We start from the raw sequence: 14,348 nt of genomic DNA, 5'->3' as shown, positions 1-14,348 counted from the left end.
ACTCTTCCTTCTCCATTCTGATACAGATGGAGGTAACAAAATCCAGACTTCCAACTGATAAATTTTGCAATGGAGAATAAGCAGTAGGCACTTGAAAGTTTGAATGTTCACTTACCGAGTACATTGAGTATGAACATTTTTGTTTCTTCTCCAGCAGTATTCCATGCCACACAAGTATATCTTCCCATGTCTGAAACCAAAACTCCCTTTATACCCAAGGAACTACCATCTGAGGTTAAACTACAGAATGAGAAGAAAACAAATACTTCATGATCAAATAGACAACAATATTTCGTATTACCAACTGCCTTCATTGAGTCTCACATGAGGCTAATGAAATAGGTTTCATCATGTGGCCTAGTGCCATCAACCAAATCAATTCCAATTGTCCATGAAATTCAGTCAAAGGGTTTTACTCCAACCAGCATAGATAGACATTTGGTGGAATGCTCAGAAACCAAGGGGCAGTGCTTTATGGTGATCAGGGGAAGGGGGAGGCGATGACCTGGTGGAATTATTGTTAGACTGCTATTCCAGAGATCCAGATTATGTTCTGGGGACCCAGGTTTGAATCCTGCCATGGCAGATGGTGGAATTTGAATTTGAATCCCTACCTGGTCTGGCCTAACTGTGACTCCAGGCCCACTTCAATGTAGTTGACCCTTAGCTGCCCTCTGGGCAATTAGGAATGGGCAATAAATGCTGCCTAGCTAGCCACACTCTCATCCCATGAATGAATAAAGGAAAAAAAATCAGAAAAAGAACCAAAGGCAAAAAATATAAGGAAAAGCTTTCTCACATGCAGTGAATGATTAGAATCTGGGAAGTTTCACCTGAGTGTGATAGAGGCAAATTAAAACAGTGGCTTTCAAAGTGGGACTGGATAAATACCTAAGGGTAAAAATAGTTTGCAGGCCAATAAAGAACTTGGGGATTGGACTGAGCTTTAACCTCAGGACCAACACTCCAACCAAGGAAACAACCTCTCAGCAAGTACCTCGTCACGTCCTCAAATAATTTTACACATTTCAATGAGATCACCTCTTATTCTTATAAATGCTGAAGCATACATGCCAATTATACTTAATATATAATCATGTCCTGCAAATACTCTTTCAGTGACGACGTAAAAAGAAATACACACTCACTTGAAGTGTGCTTTTGTCAGTGTTTCTAATGGTTGGCCATCTTTGAACCACTTTAAAATGGGTTTTGGTTCTCCTGTAGCCACACATTCCAATTTCACATCTTCATTCTCTATGGCATCATATTCAGTGGGCACGTTTGAGCCAAGAATGCTCGGTGGCACTGAGAAAGGAATAAAATGAAATGAACAAAAAAATTCATAAACATAATCATTATTTGGAAAATGTGTATTCTGATTAACATTCGGGGGCCAAGAGAAAATTAGACGGCCTGCGGATTATAAATAGGCAAGATGCAGATTAAGCGCCTTAGCATGCTCACATACTGTCTTTGCACATGTAAAAGAAAATGAACAGTTGCAATTATACTGCACCCATCACCTCCACAAGATGTCCCAAATTGCTTAGTGAATGAGGCATTTTTTAGGTGTAGAGAACTGTGGTAATATAGTGAAGGATTCGGAAGTATTTTTCAACATCAGCTGACAACCCCAAACAAAGTCGTGAGAGAAATGGAGGTGATACTTGGGTAAGTAGGAGACGGTTTTCTGAGATTGGTTTCAGCGGTCATTATGACTCATTTGTCATAAAGTTTTATAAAAAGGTGGTGTGGAAACATCATTGACATAGAAATGAAAATGAATTGCAACAGGCAAAAATGTGCCATTATTGTACAGGGCAATGGAAACACAGCAGGCTACGCAGTATGTTGTGTGGATGTGAATACAGTAAAGACAGTTTGATGATTGCATTGATGTTTTAGCTGTGCATTCTTCAAACATTCTGAACAGTTTACAGCCAAAGCTTTAACTTGTCATTTTTATTTGGCAACCTGCTGTGTATTTCCAACATTCTCCGTTTTTTTTCATCTCTTTATTTCAAACTCCTCTTGATAGGCCCCAGAACATAGAACTCAGTTTTCTACAGAGTCAGTCATAACTCAGTGGGTAGCACTTGTGCCACTAAATAAAAAATATGAGTTGAATTCTTACTTTAAAGACTGAAGAACAAAATCTAGACTGACACTTGTTGTGATAGCGGTAAATACGAACAATCACATTTTAACTTAGATCATCTGATAGTTACACTTGAGACAGTTCATGGACTAAAATGAGTTTTAAAAATGAAGAAACATGGACTAAAATGGCTGCACTGATCACCTGGCCACAAAGTGAGACAAGCAGCAAGAAACCTGTAAGTAATAAATTAAATCATCTGCCTTGAATAACCATTTTTTCTAAAAACATTGAAGGCGAGGAAATCAATCAAGAAAAAATTTGCATCTCCTGTTTGCCTCACAAGTATATAAAACTTTTATACATTGAGAGGTTAAAGGCTCATAGCTTTTCCAAACTGGCTAACTAGCAATGAAGTTAGACTTTGGAATAACATTTCTACAGGTTTGAGCAGCACAGAAGAAAAAGGAACATGAATTCATATCAGCAGTATAGAAGGCTTGTTCTCTGCCTCCCCACCTGGCTCTCTCATTATCTCAGATAAACCGTGCTAGGTGAAAAAGCAAATTGGGAAAACAACCATTCACAGAGAACTCAAGATAACTCAAGCGACTGCTTCAGATACAAAAAAAAAGAGAATTAATCAACTTCAGCCTTAGGTTTAAAATCCGACAATTCAGAGATTCTAAGGACTTCTAAACTGTGCAGTTTCACTTCTGCCTGTCAGCACAAGACATTTTCCCCTGGTACTTGCCATGATGCCCATTGTGACAGCTTGCTGTCCACAAATTAGCTGCTGTGTTTCCCATATTACAACAGCAACAACATTTCAAATATACCTCATTAGCTTTAAAATACTTTAGGATGTCATAAGAAATGAACTGTGCTTTTTAAATTCAAGTCTTTCTTCCTGTTATTTTTACCTTATAGTTATCAGCTAAATCAGTAAAAGTTGAAAGTTCATCTTACCTTGAATGAAGAGTGAGAAATGTTTGTGAGCTTCTCCCTCAGAATTCCTTGCCAAGCAGGAGTAATTCCCGGAGTGGAAAATCTGTAACTGGATAGCTTGAAGTCTACTACCACTGGATAAGATATGCCAATCCTGGCTGTTGCTATTGTCTGTTAAAACAATTTTATTATGATTTATTTTTGTGCAAAGTAATATTTCTGCAAGTAACAAGTGCTAGGCAATGACTATCAACTAAAAGAGATTAGCTAACCATCTCGTTGACATCCAATGACGTTACTGTCACTGAATCCCACACTATCTCACACCCTCTCACACCCTGTGCGTTAACAGAAACCAAGCTGGACATCCATATAAATACGTTGTCTACAAAAGCAGGTCAGAGACTTGCACGACAACAATGACTACACTTTGAAAAGTACTTCATTGTCTTTAAAAGACATTGAAATGTATGGTACACATAAGTGCAAGTGTTTTTACTTTACATCAAGGTTTACTCAACTATGGACAACAGCGAGCGAACCGTTATATCACATGAAGGGTGCCATTCACCGTGTTTTGTTTATGCTGGCTGTGCTAAGACCTGTGCCCCAGTTCAATGACCATTTTATTATTATTTTATCCACAATTCTGTGACTTTCTCACCTTCCACTCCCTTTCCAAGATTATTTGCAGAATAAGCTTCCACCACCTTTTCTGCCAAAGTGTTTCTGAAAATGACAACATTCAGTGAAAGAATGAGCTAACTTTTGTGGTGTGGAGGGAGCTTACTCTTTGCCACGGTCTCCTCTCTTACCGTCCCTTCCCAAATCCAGAACAAATGTCAGATACCAGTTGCCCAAAGTTAAACAAGCTGTCTTCGCACAATAGCACTCCGGGATCATAACAGATCAGGGGCTAGGAATCCTGCAGCAAATAATTTAACTTATGACTCACCAGAATCTTTCCACCATCTTCAAGGCAGAATTCACCAGTGTGATCGAATACTCTGCACTTGCCTGGATGAGTGCAACTCTAACAACATTCAAGAAGCCTAACACCATCCAGGGCAAAGCTAATTTGGCACCACATTCACAAACATTCACTCCCTTCATCACCAATGCCTCAGGATTAGAAGTGTTTACCATCTATAAGATGTCCTGTAGAAATTCACCAGGACTCCTTACAGATTGCCTTCCATATCCACAAGCATTACAGTCTACAAGAAGAAGGACAATATGTACATCAGATTACTAGCACTGCAAGTTCAAGCTTCAAGCTAATCACAATCCTGACCTGATAAGATATTACCGGTCCCTCTGTGTCACATGGTTAAAACCCTGAAACACCCCCCTAATGGCAATGTGGATCTACCTACTCCAAATAGACTGTAGAGTTCTATCAAAGCATCTAATAATCTGGAAAATTTCCATGAGGTCAACTTTTTTGTTTAATTTTTCATGGGATGTGGGCATCACTGGCTGGCCAGCATTTACTACCCATCCCTAGCTGCCCTTGAGAAGGTGGTGCTGGTGAGCTGCCTACTTGACCCACAATACCCTTAGGGAGGGGATTCTAGAATTTTGACAAAGCAGCAGTGAAAGAGCAGTGAAATATTTCCAGGATGGTATGTAGCTTGGAGGGGAAATTACAGGTGGTGGCATTCCCATCTATATGTTTTCCTTGTGCTTCTAGATGGAAATTTTTGTGGGTTTGGAATGTACTGTTAAGGAGCTTGGGTGAGTTGCTACTGTGCATCTTGGGTTACATACATCTGGATGGAGATCACTACAATGGCTTTAGCTTTTTATCTCACTGATGTGATGGAGTCCTCCAGCTTTCAGGATGGGGATATTGCTGGAGCCTCCTCCTTGAATGAGTTGTTTAAATGTCTGCCACCACTCATGGCAGGAATGCAGAGGTTAGATCTGTCCCAGACAGATGCATCCTGCTGGTGGCAGATTGGCCAGGATGATGTCAAATATATTATTCCCTCTTGTTGGTTCCCTCAACACCTGCCGCAGACCACCAAGTCCTTTAGGACCTGACCAGCTCAATCAGTAGTGATGTTGTGAGCCACTCTTGGTGGTGGACATTTAAATCACCCATCCAGAATATATTTTGTGCCCTTGCCATCCTCAGTGCTTCCTCCGAATGTTATTCAATATGGAAGAGTACTGATTCATCGCAAGGGAGGATTGTATGTGATAGCTCGTAGAAGGTTTCCTTGTCCGTGTTTAATCTGAAGCAATGAGACTTCACGGGATCTGGCGTCAATGTTGAGGATTCCCAGGGCAACTCCCTCTTGACTGTATACCATTGGGCCACTACCTCTACTCAGTCTTGCCTGCTGAATGGACTCAACATATCCAGGGATGGTGATGGTGGTGTCTGGGCCATTGTCTGTAGGGTATGATTTTTTGTCAAGCTATTGTTTGATCAGTCTGTGAAACTGCTCTTTCAGTTTTGGCACTAGCCCCCAATTAGAAGGAGGACTTTACAGGTTGGCAGGCTTTTTTTTTAATGTTGTGTTTGCGTAGGTTAATTCCAGGTGGTCTGTCCGATGTCATTTCTTTATTGAGAATTCACAGATATTGATACAACTGAGTGGCTTAGTATACCACTTCAGAAGACAGTTGAGACTTAATCACATTGTTGCGTGTCTGGAGTCATGCAGGCCAGATTTTATGGCTCTGAGATAGCAGATGCTGGAGAATCTGAGATAACAAGGTGCAGAGCTGGATAAACACTGCAGGCCAAGCAGCTGGAGAGGAGAGGAAACAGACAGGTCAAAGAGGCGGAGATGGAGCCTGTAGAGGTGAGTATAGGTGGAGAGGTAGGGAGGGGATAGGTCAGTCCAGGGAGGATGGAAAGGTCAAGTGGGTGGGATAAGGTTAGTAGGAAGGAGATGGGGGTGGTGCTTGGGGTGGGAGGGGGGATAGGTGGGAGGAAGGACAGGTTAGGGAGGTGGAGACAAGCTGGGCTGGTTTTGGGATGTGGTATGGGAGGGGAGATTTTGAAGCTTGTGAAGTCCACATTGATACCATTGGGTATCACACCCCCTCTCAGCAATAACAACCAAAACAGAATCCCCCTTGTCCTCACGTACCACCGCCACCAACCTCCAGATCCAACGCATCATCCTCCGACACTTCTGCCATCTGCAATCCGACCCCAACACCAAAGACATTTTTCACTCCCCATCCTTATCTGCTTTTTGGAGGGACCACTCTCTCCGGGACTCCCCTGTTCACTCCTCACTCCCTTCCAGCCCCACCACACCTGGCACTTTTCCCTGCAATCGCAGGAAGTGCTACTCTTGCTCCTACACCTCTGGCATCAGCCCCGTCCCAGACCCCAACAAGGCTTTCCACATCAAGCAGATGTTCACCTGCACATCTGCCAATGTGGTATATTGAATCCGTTGTTCCCGTCATGCCCTCTCTACATCGGGGAAACCAAGAGGAGGCTTGGGGACTGCTTTGCAGAACACCCATGCTCGGTTTGCACTAAACAACAGCACCTCCCAGTCGCAAACCATTTCAACTCCCCCTCCCATTCCTCAGATGACATGTCCATCCTGGGCTTCCTGCAGTGCCACAATGATGCTACCTGAAGGTTGCAGGAACAGCAACTCATATTCCACTTGGGAACCCTGAAGCCCAATGGTATCAATGCGGACTTCACAAGCTTCAAAATCTCCCCTCCTCCTACCACATCCCAAAACCAGCCCAGCTCACCCCTGCCTCCCTAACCTGTCCTTCCTCCCACCTATCCCTCCTCCCATCCCAAGCACCACCCCCCGTCTCCTACCTACTAAACTCATCCCGCCCACTTGAACTTTCCGTCCTCCTTGGACTGACCTATCGCCCCCCACCTCCACCACCCCCCATCTTTCCACCTACACTCACCTCTACTGGCTCCGTCCCCGCCTCTTTGACCTGTCTGTTTCCTCTCCACCTATCTTCTCCTCTATCCATCTTCTATCCACCTCCCCTCTCTCCCAATTTATTTTCGAACCCCTTTCCCCTCCCCCATTTCTGAAGAAGGGTCTAGGCCTGAAACGTCAGCCTTCCTGCTCCTCTGATGCTGCTTGGCCTGCTGTGTTTATCCAGCTCTGCACCTTGTTATCTCAATCATTTTATGGTTATCAGTAGATTTTTAATTCTGGATTTTTTTTTGTTGATTTCAAAATCCACCCAGGTTGGCAGCACATTAGCTGAGTTTCTGGATTAATGGTCTAGCGAGAATTCCATTAGGCCATCACCTTCCCATGTTCTCTGGAGAATATTTCTAATTGTTTCAACCTGTCATAAGTTCCTCATTCCCAGTAACATTCCGATTTGGGCGTCTCTTCCTCAAAAGGCACTGGAAGCAGTCTTCAAATATTTTTAAGGCAAAAATGAATAGATTCTGGATAAATGATAGGCGAAAGGATATTGTGGTAGGCAAGAACGCTGAGTAATCATCTATGATCTTACTGACTGATGGAGCTTGCGCTTCTTATCTACTTGCATGTACTTTTAAGAATTTGTCTATACAGATACCAAGAGTGTGACTTCATTGAAAGTAATGTGCCATCTCGTTCAGCAACATTTCACTTTTTAAAAAAACAGAAGTTAATTATCACCTAGAATAAATACCACATAAATGTGCTTTCAGCATAACTTTTCTGAACTGATGTTTTTATTCCATACAAATCTTTAACCACTCCATTCACCCCATCTCAGCCCTTCATCAACTCTATTATATTCTCTCTTATGTGGTCATCTAGTTTCCTTCCAAAAGCATCCACACTATTTCTTTCAACCATTTCCTGAAATGGCGAGTTCCACAGTTTAACCATATCAGTTACCATACTGACCACATCCAGTCCTACCTAATGGTTCTCCATCTTTGAGCCAAGTGATTGTGGGTGGTGGAACTCCCAATGCCTGGCATGATAGGACACAGGGACTGCCAACTGTCTGATTTATAACCTCCTCTAAAGGCTCTTCAAAAGTTGGTGGGGCTGAAAAAAAAGAAGAAACATTGATATAAAAATAAAGAATGACTGTAAACAACGTGCCGCTTTTTCCAATTTTAATGAGCTTAGGGGGCTATTTATCATTTGGTAAGCATATTTCCCACTCATTCTGCTCCACCAGCCCTTTAAAAATTCAAAACTGTCTTGATGGCTCTGGGATCATAAGACAACTTCTGGGATTTTTAGCACTTCCAGGGCAGGTAATGTCCTAATGGTGTTTTCACTGGACTGTTAATCCAGAGACCCAGATATTGTTCTGGGGACCCGGGTTCAAATCCCATCATGGCAGATGGCAGAATTTGAATTCAATAAAATATCTGGAATTAAAAAACTATTGATGGCCATGAACCCATTACTGATTGTTGGAAAAACCCATCTGGTTAACTGATGTCCTTTAGGGAAGGAAACTGCCATCCTTACCTGGTCTGGCCAACATGTGACTCCAGACCCACAGCAACGTGGTTGACTCTGATCTGCCCGATGGACAATTAGGGAATGGCAATGAATGTTGTCTAGCCAGCGTCACCCTCATCCCGTTAATGAATAAAGAAAAAAAATTGAAAACTGGCCTACACTGGATTTGAACTTGGTAAACCTTTGAAAATCCAAGCTATGATTTCTGTCCCACAGAAGATGAGGCAATGACTGAGTGGTATTATCATTAAACTATTAATCCAGAAAGCCAGCCGATGATCGAGAGACTCGAGTCTGAATCCCATCATGACAGATAATGGAATTTAAATTCAATTTAAAAAATCTGCAATTAAGGGTCTAATGATGACCATGAAAATATTGCCGATTGTCGGGGAAAGAATCCATCTGGTTCACTAATATCCTTTAGGGAAGGAAAATTGTAACCTTTACCTTGTCTGGCCTGCATGTGACTCCAAACCCACAGCAATGTGGGATAGCAAGGTGTACAGCTGGATGAACACAGCAGGCCAAGCAGCATCATAGGAGCAGGAAGGTTGACACTACAGGCCTAGACCCGTCATCAGACCCCACAGCAATGTAGGTTGACTCTTAACTGCACTCTGGGCAGTTAGGGATGGGCCGAGCCAGAGCTGCCCCCATCTTGTGAGTAAATTTTAAAAAAGCCCAAGGTGAACTTTAGGTGGGTTAGTGGCCAAGCAAGGGCTGCCACGTGCTTCAGGATCCTCAGAGTATTTTTACATTGCCTGTTACAGGAGGGAAGAGGGAACAGAGTGGCTGCAGACAGGGGAAGTTCACAGCATATCAAATATCACCTGCCGCCATCCAGGAAAATGACAGAAAGAGTTTTAGGGGAGTTTTGTGAATGGAAAATTGAACAGTCCTGCAGCTAATGGTCCCATTACAGTTCACATTTTACACCACCTGCTGACCTGCTTCAAAGTCGAATGGAAAGCACTATGACTCTCCCTGCTCATATCTTTGTTAAAATGACATCGCAGGACACTTGATAATAAAGTGTGAAGCTGGATGAACACAGCAGGCCAAGCAGCATCTCAGGAGCCAAAAAGCTGACGTTTCGGGCCTAGACCCTTCATCAGAGAGGGGGATGGGGAGAGGGTTCTGGATTAAATAGGGAGAGAGGGTGAGGCGGACCGAAGATGGAGAGAAAAGAAGATAGGTGGAGAGGAGAGTATAGGTGGGGAGGTAGGGAGGGGATAGGTCAGTCCAGGGAAGATGGACAGGTCAAGGAGGTGCGATGAGGTTAGTAGGTAGGAAATGGAGGTGCGGCTTGGGGTGGGAGGAAGGGATGGGTGATAGGAAGAACAGGTTAGGGAGGCAGAGACAGGCTAGGCTGGTTTTGGGATGCAGTGGGGAGAGGGGAAGAACTGGGCTGGTTGTGTGGTGCAGTGGGGGGAGGGGATGAGCTGGGCTGGTTTTGGGATGTGGTGGGGGAAGGGGAGATTTTGAAGCTGGTGAAGTCCACATTGATACCATTGGGCTGCAGGGTTCCCAAGCGGAATATGAGTTGCTGTTTCTGCAACCTTTGGGTGGCATCATTGTGGCACTGCAGGAGGCCCATGATGGACATGTCATCTAAAGAATGGGAGGGGGGAGTTGAAATGGTTCGCGACTGGGAGGTGCAGTTGTTTATTGTGAACCGAGCGGAGGTGTTCTGCAAAGCGGTCCCCAAGCCTCCGCTTGATTTCCCCAATGTAGAGGAAGCCACACCGGGTACAATGGATACAGTATACCACATTGGCAGATGTGCAGCTGAATCTCTGCATAATATGGAAAGTCATCTTGGGACCTGGGATACGGGTGAGGGAGGAGGTGTGGGGGCAAGTGTAGCATTTCCTGCAGTTGCAGGGGAAGGTGCCAGGTGTGGTGGGGTTGGAGGGCAGTGTGGAGCGAACAAGGGAGTCACGGAGAGAGTGGTCTCTCTGGAAAGCAGACAAGGGTGGGGATATGGAAAAATGTCTTGGGTGGTGGGGTCGGATTGTAGATGGCGGAAGTGTCGGAGGATGATGTGTTGTATCCGGAGGTTGGTGGGGTGGTGTGTTTCCGGAGAGACCACTCTCTCCGTGACTCCCTTGTTCGCTCCACACTGCCCTCCAACCCCACCACACCCGGCACCTTCCCCTGCAACCGCAGGAAATGCTACACTTGCCCCCACACCTCCTCCCTCACCCCTATCCCAGGCCCCAAGATGACTTTCCATATTAAGCAGAGGTTCAGCTGCACATCTGTCAATGTGGTATACTGTATCCATTGTACCTGGTGTGGCTTCCTCTACATTGGGGAAACCAAGCAGAGGCTTGGGGACCGCTTTGCAGAACACCTCCGCTCGGTTCGCATTAAACAACTGCACCTCCCAGTCGTGAACCATTTCCACTCCCCCTCCCATTCTTTAGATGACATGTCCATCATGGGCCTCCTGCAGTGCCACAATGATGCCACCCAAAGGTTGCAGGAACAGCAACTCATATTCCGCTTGGGAATCCTGCAGCCCAATGGTATCAATGTGGACTTCACCAGCTTCAAAATCTCCCCTTCCCCACCGCATCCCAAAACCAGCCCAGTTCGTCCCCTCCCCACACTGCACCACACAACCAGCCCAGTTCTTCCCCTCTCCCCACTGCATCCCAAAACCAGCCCAGCCTGTCTCTGCCTCCCTAACCTGTTCTTCCTCTCACCGATCCCTTCCTCCCACCCCAAGCCGCACCTCCATTTCCTATCTACTAACCTCATCCCACCTCCTTGACCTGTCCGTCTTCCCTGGACTGACCTATCCCCTCCCTACCTATACTCTCCTCTCCACCTCTCTTCTTTTCTCTCCGTCTTCGGTCCGCTTTCCCCTTGCTCCCTATTTATTCCAGAACCCTCACCCCATCCCCCTCTCTGATGAAGGGTCTAGGCCCAAAACGTCAGCTTTTGTGCTCCTGAGATGCTGCTTGGCCTGCTGTGTTCATCCAGCTTCACACTTTATTATCTTGGATTCTCCAGCATCTGCAGTTCCCATTATCGCAGGACACTTGAGTTCAGTTGACACCTCATATGTTACTGAAAACCAGCAGCATTATTATAAATGCTCAACTTGTGTCAATTCATTTTAATAGCTCACTACTCCATTCCTGGTGAGCAGGGAGAATTAAAATTCTACCCGGGAAGTTAACAGTCTGGAAAACCCAATTCCAACATTTGAGTGCAACCTCAAGAAAAGCATATAGGTGAACCACTGTCTTAACAGAATCAAAGCACTCAGTAAGAAAAGTCCTTTAAGACCATATGCAGGTACAATCCGTTAAACCAAGGGCTCTACCCGAGTCACAGAATCTCCTGAAGGCAAGATTTGCACTATGGCCTTCCAAAACAGCGATCCAAAAAAGTTCAACGAAAAAATACTCAAGAAAGAGTTGTCTGAAGTCTGATATACTCCTCATTCTTACAGTGCACATTCAGCCTGAAGGTCCTTTTCATGTGTCCAGCCAGGTTGGTAACGTTACACATATAGCGCCCAGAATCTGTAACCTAAAATCACATGGAGTAAAAATTAACAGTGCGCAAGCTAACAGAAAGCAATGCGATAGCAAGAACTGCAGATGCATTTCCCACTTCCTCCAAACTAAGGGGGTGGTCATGGAGACCCTCATGGGCCCAAGCTATGCCTGCTTCTTTGTAGGATATGTGGAACAGTCCGTCTTTCGCTGCTACACTGGCACCATCCCCCACCTTTTCCTCCGCTACGTGGATGACTGTGTCTGCGTTGCCTTGTGCTCCCACGAGGGTCTTGAACAGTTCATCAACTTTACTAACACTTTTCACCCCATCCTCAAATTCATCTGGACCTTCTCCAATATGTCCCTTTCCTTCCTGGACCTTTCTGTTTCCATCTCTGATGACGGCCGTGTAGCCAACATGTATTTCAAACCCACTGATTCCCACAGCTACCTAGACTACACCTCCTCTCACCCACCTTCCTGCAAGAATATGATCCCCTATTCCCAATCCTCCGCCTCTGCCACATCTGCTCCCAAGACGGGGCATTCCACTCCCGCACATCCCAGATGTCCTCCTATTTCAAGGACCATAACGTCCCCCCTCCGATGATTGAAAATGCCCTCAAACACATCTCTTGGGTCTCCCACACCTCTGCCCTCACCTCACCTCCCCCCAACTAAACAAAAATAGAGACAGAATCCCCCCCTGCCCTCACATATCACCCCACCAACCTCCGCACCCAATGTACTGCGACTTCTGCCACCTACAATCTGACCTCACAACCAAAGATATATTTCCCTCCCCACCCATATTTGCCTTTTGCAGGGACCGCCCTCTCTGCAACTTCCTTGTCCACACTCCCCACTAACCCCACCACACCTGGCATCTTTACCTGCAACCACAGGAGTGTACACCTGCTCCTACCCCTCCCCCCCTCACCTCCATTCAAGGCAAAAAACAAACCTTCGACATCAGACATGGGTTCACCTGCACATCCATCAACTTGGTCAACTGCATCCACTGCCCCAATGTGGCCTCCTCTACATCGGTGAGACCAAGCGGAGACTCAGAGACCATTTTGTAGAGCATCTGAGCTCTGTATACGACAAACAACACCTCCTTCCGGGTGCAAAACATTTTAACTCCCCTTCCCACTCCCTGAGTGACATCCTGGGCCTCCTCCAATGTCACAATAATGCCATCCACAAACTGAAGGAGCAACATCTCACATTCCGCCTTGGGAGCCTACAGCCCGATGGCCGAAAAGTGGATTTTACCGGTTTCAAAATCTCCCCACCCCTGGCTTCATCCCATGACCAGCTCTCCCTCTCATCCCCTCCTCCTTGACCTGACACAATCTGTCCATCTTCTCTCCCACCTATCTGTCACTTCCTCCTCACGGACCAATCCCTACCACTGCCTCCATGCACTCACCTGTCACCATCCAACCTACCTTCCCCAGGCCACCCATCCTGTCTCTATTTATTTCTGAGCTCCCCTACCCCTCCCCATTTCTGAAGAAGGGTCTCAACCCAAAATGTCAACTTTCCTGTTCCTCTGATGCTGCCTGGCCTGCTGTGTTCCTCCAGCTCCACACTTTGTTATATCTAATAGAAAGCAGTGTGTTATTTCATGCTTTGGAAATCAAAAAGAAAATTAAATTGTAATAATATTCTGAAGCATGAGATTTGGTGTAGAGAGAAGGAAGCTGAAGGTTAAAGCTAAGCAAAACAGTTACACATTGGATGATAAGATCTCTTTTATATCTTGTTCAGGATGGATAAGAAGTGCTTTGTGTAGAAAAAGAAACTGAGCTTCTTGGAGGTAGTGTCGCAGTGCAGGTGATGTGGGAGGTCCATTGCAAATCAAAAATCTTTTAGAACATTGATACGCTGCGTAATCACAGATAGGAGCAAGTAGGGGAATAATTATGGGTGTAGGTATGCATGCATGGTTCCCAGACCATTTTAAATCTAGCCATATAAAAGAATTTTAACAAACATGTTGGAAATGAATCACATTTTTCACCTTCCCATCACGAGATGATTGATTGATTATCAATCTGTAAATCCTTACAATATGCAGGTGTAAATGCAGGTTTCCTGGCCAGCCGGAGCTATGTGGTAGCCATAATGCAAAAAGGTTCTTGCCATAGCAAGCATCAGCTGCAGAGACAAACAGTACAAAGGCTGCATAGTAAGATAAGAGCCCATTGTATTAGGAATCTGGATGTCAGGAAAGGAAAGAAAAAAGTCGCTAACTAATAGAAGACAAAAATTTGAGTTAAGGGGCCATTTTCAGGATGGCAATCTGCAACTAATGGAGTGCCATAGGCATCAGTG

The 14,348-nt window shown here is 45.0% G+C and overlaps 1 protein-coding gene across 1 annotated transcript in view; it reads right to left on the bottom strand.

The window, feature by feature from the left end:
- LOC125465267 (hemicentin-1-like) overlaps positions 1-14,348 on the bottom strand; it is a 434,244-nt gene that overhangs the window by 98,063 nt on the left and 321,833 nt on the right. The window contains exons 61-65 of the mRNA XM_048558547.2: positions 11,955-12,036; positions 7,927-8,058; positions 3,071-3,220; positions 1,149-1,308; positions 116-240 (exon numbers count right to left, since the gene is read on the bottom strand). Coding sequence (XP_048414504.2) covers positions 116-240; positions 1,149-1,308; positions 3,071-3,220; positions 7,927-8,058; positions 11,955-12,036 — 649 coding nt within the window. The remainder of the gene's footprint in view (positions 1-115; positions 241-1,148; positions 1,309-3,070; positions 3,221-7,926; positions 8,059-11,954; positions 12,037-14,348) is intronic.

The sequence above is a fragment of the Stegostoma tigrinum genome, chromosome 29, assembly GCF_030684315.1.
Source record: "Stegostoma tigrinum isolate sSteTig4 chromosome 29, sSteTig4.hap1, whole genome shotgun sequence".
NCBI lineage: Eukaryota > Metazoa > Chordata > Chondrichthyes > Orectolobiformes > Stegostomatidae > Stegostoma > Stegostoma tigrinum.
Note: the sequence above shows the minus strand (reverse complement) of the source record. Positions and strands in the feature narration are given on the sequence as shown.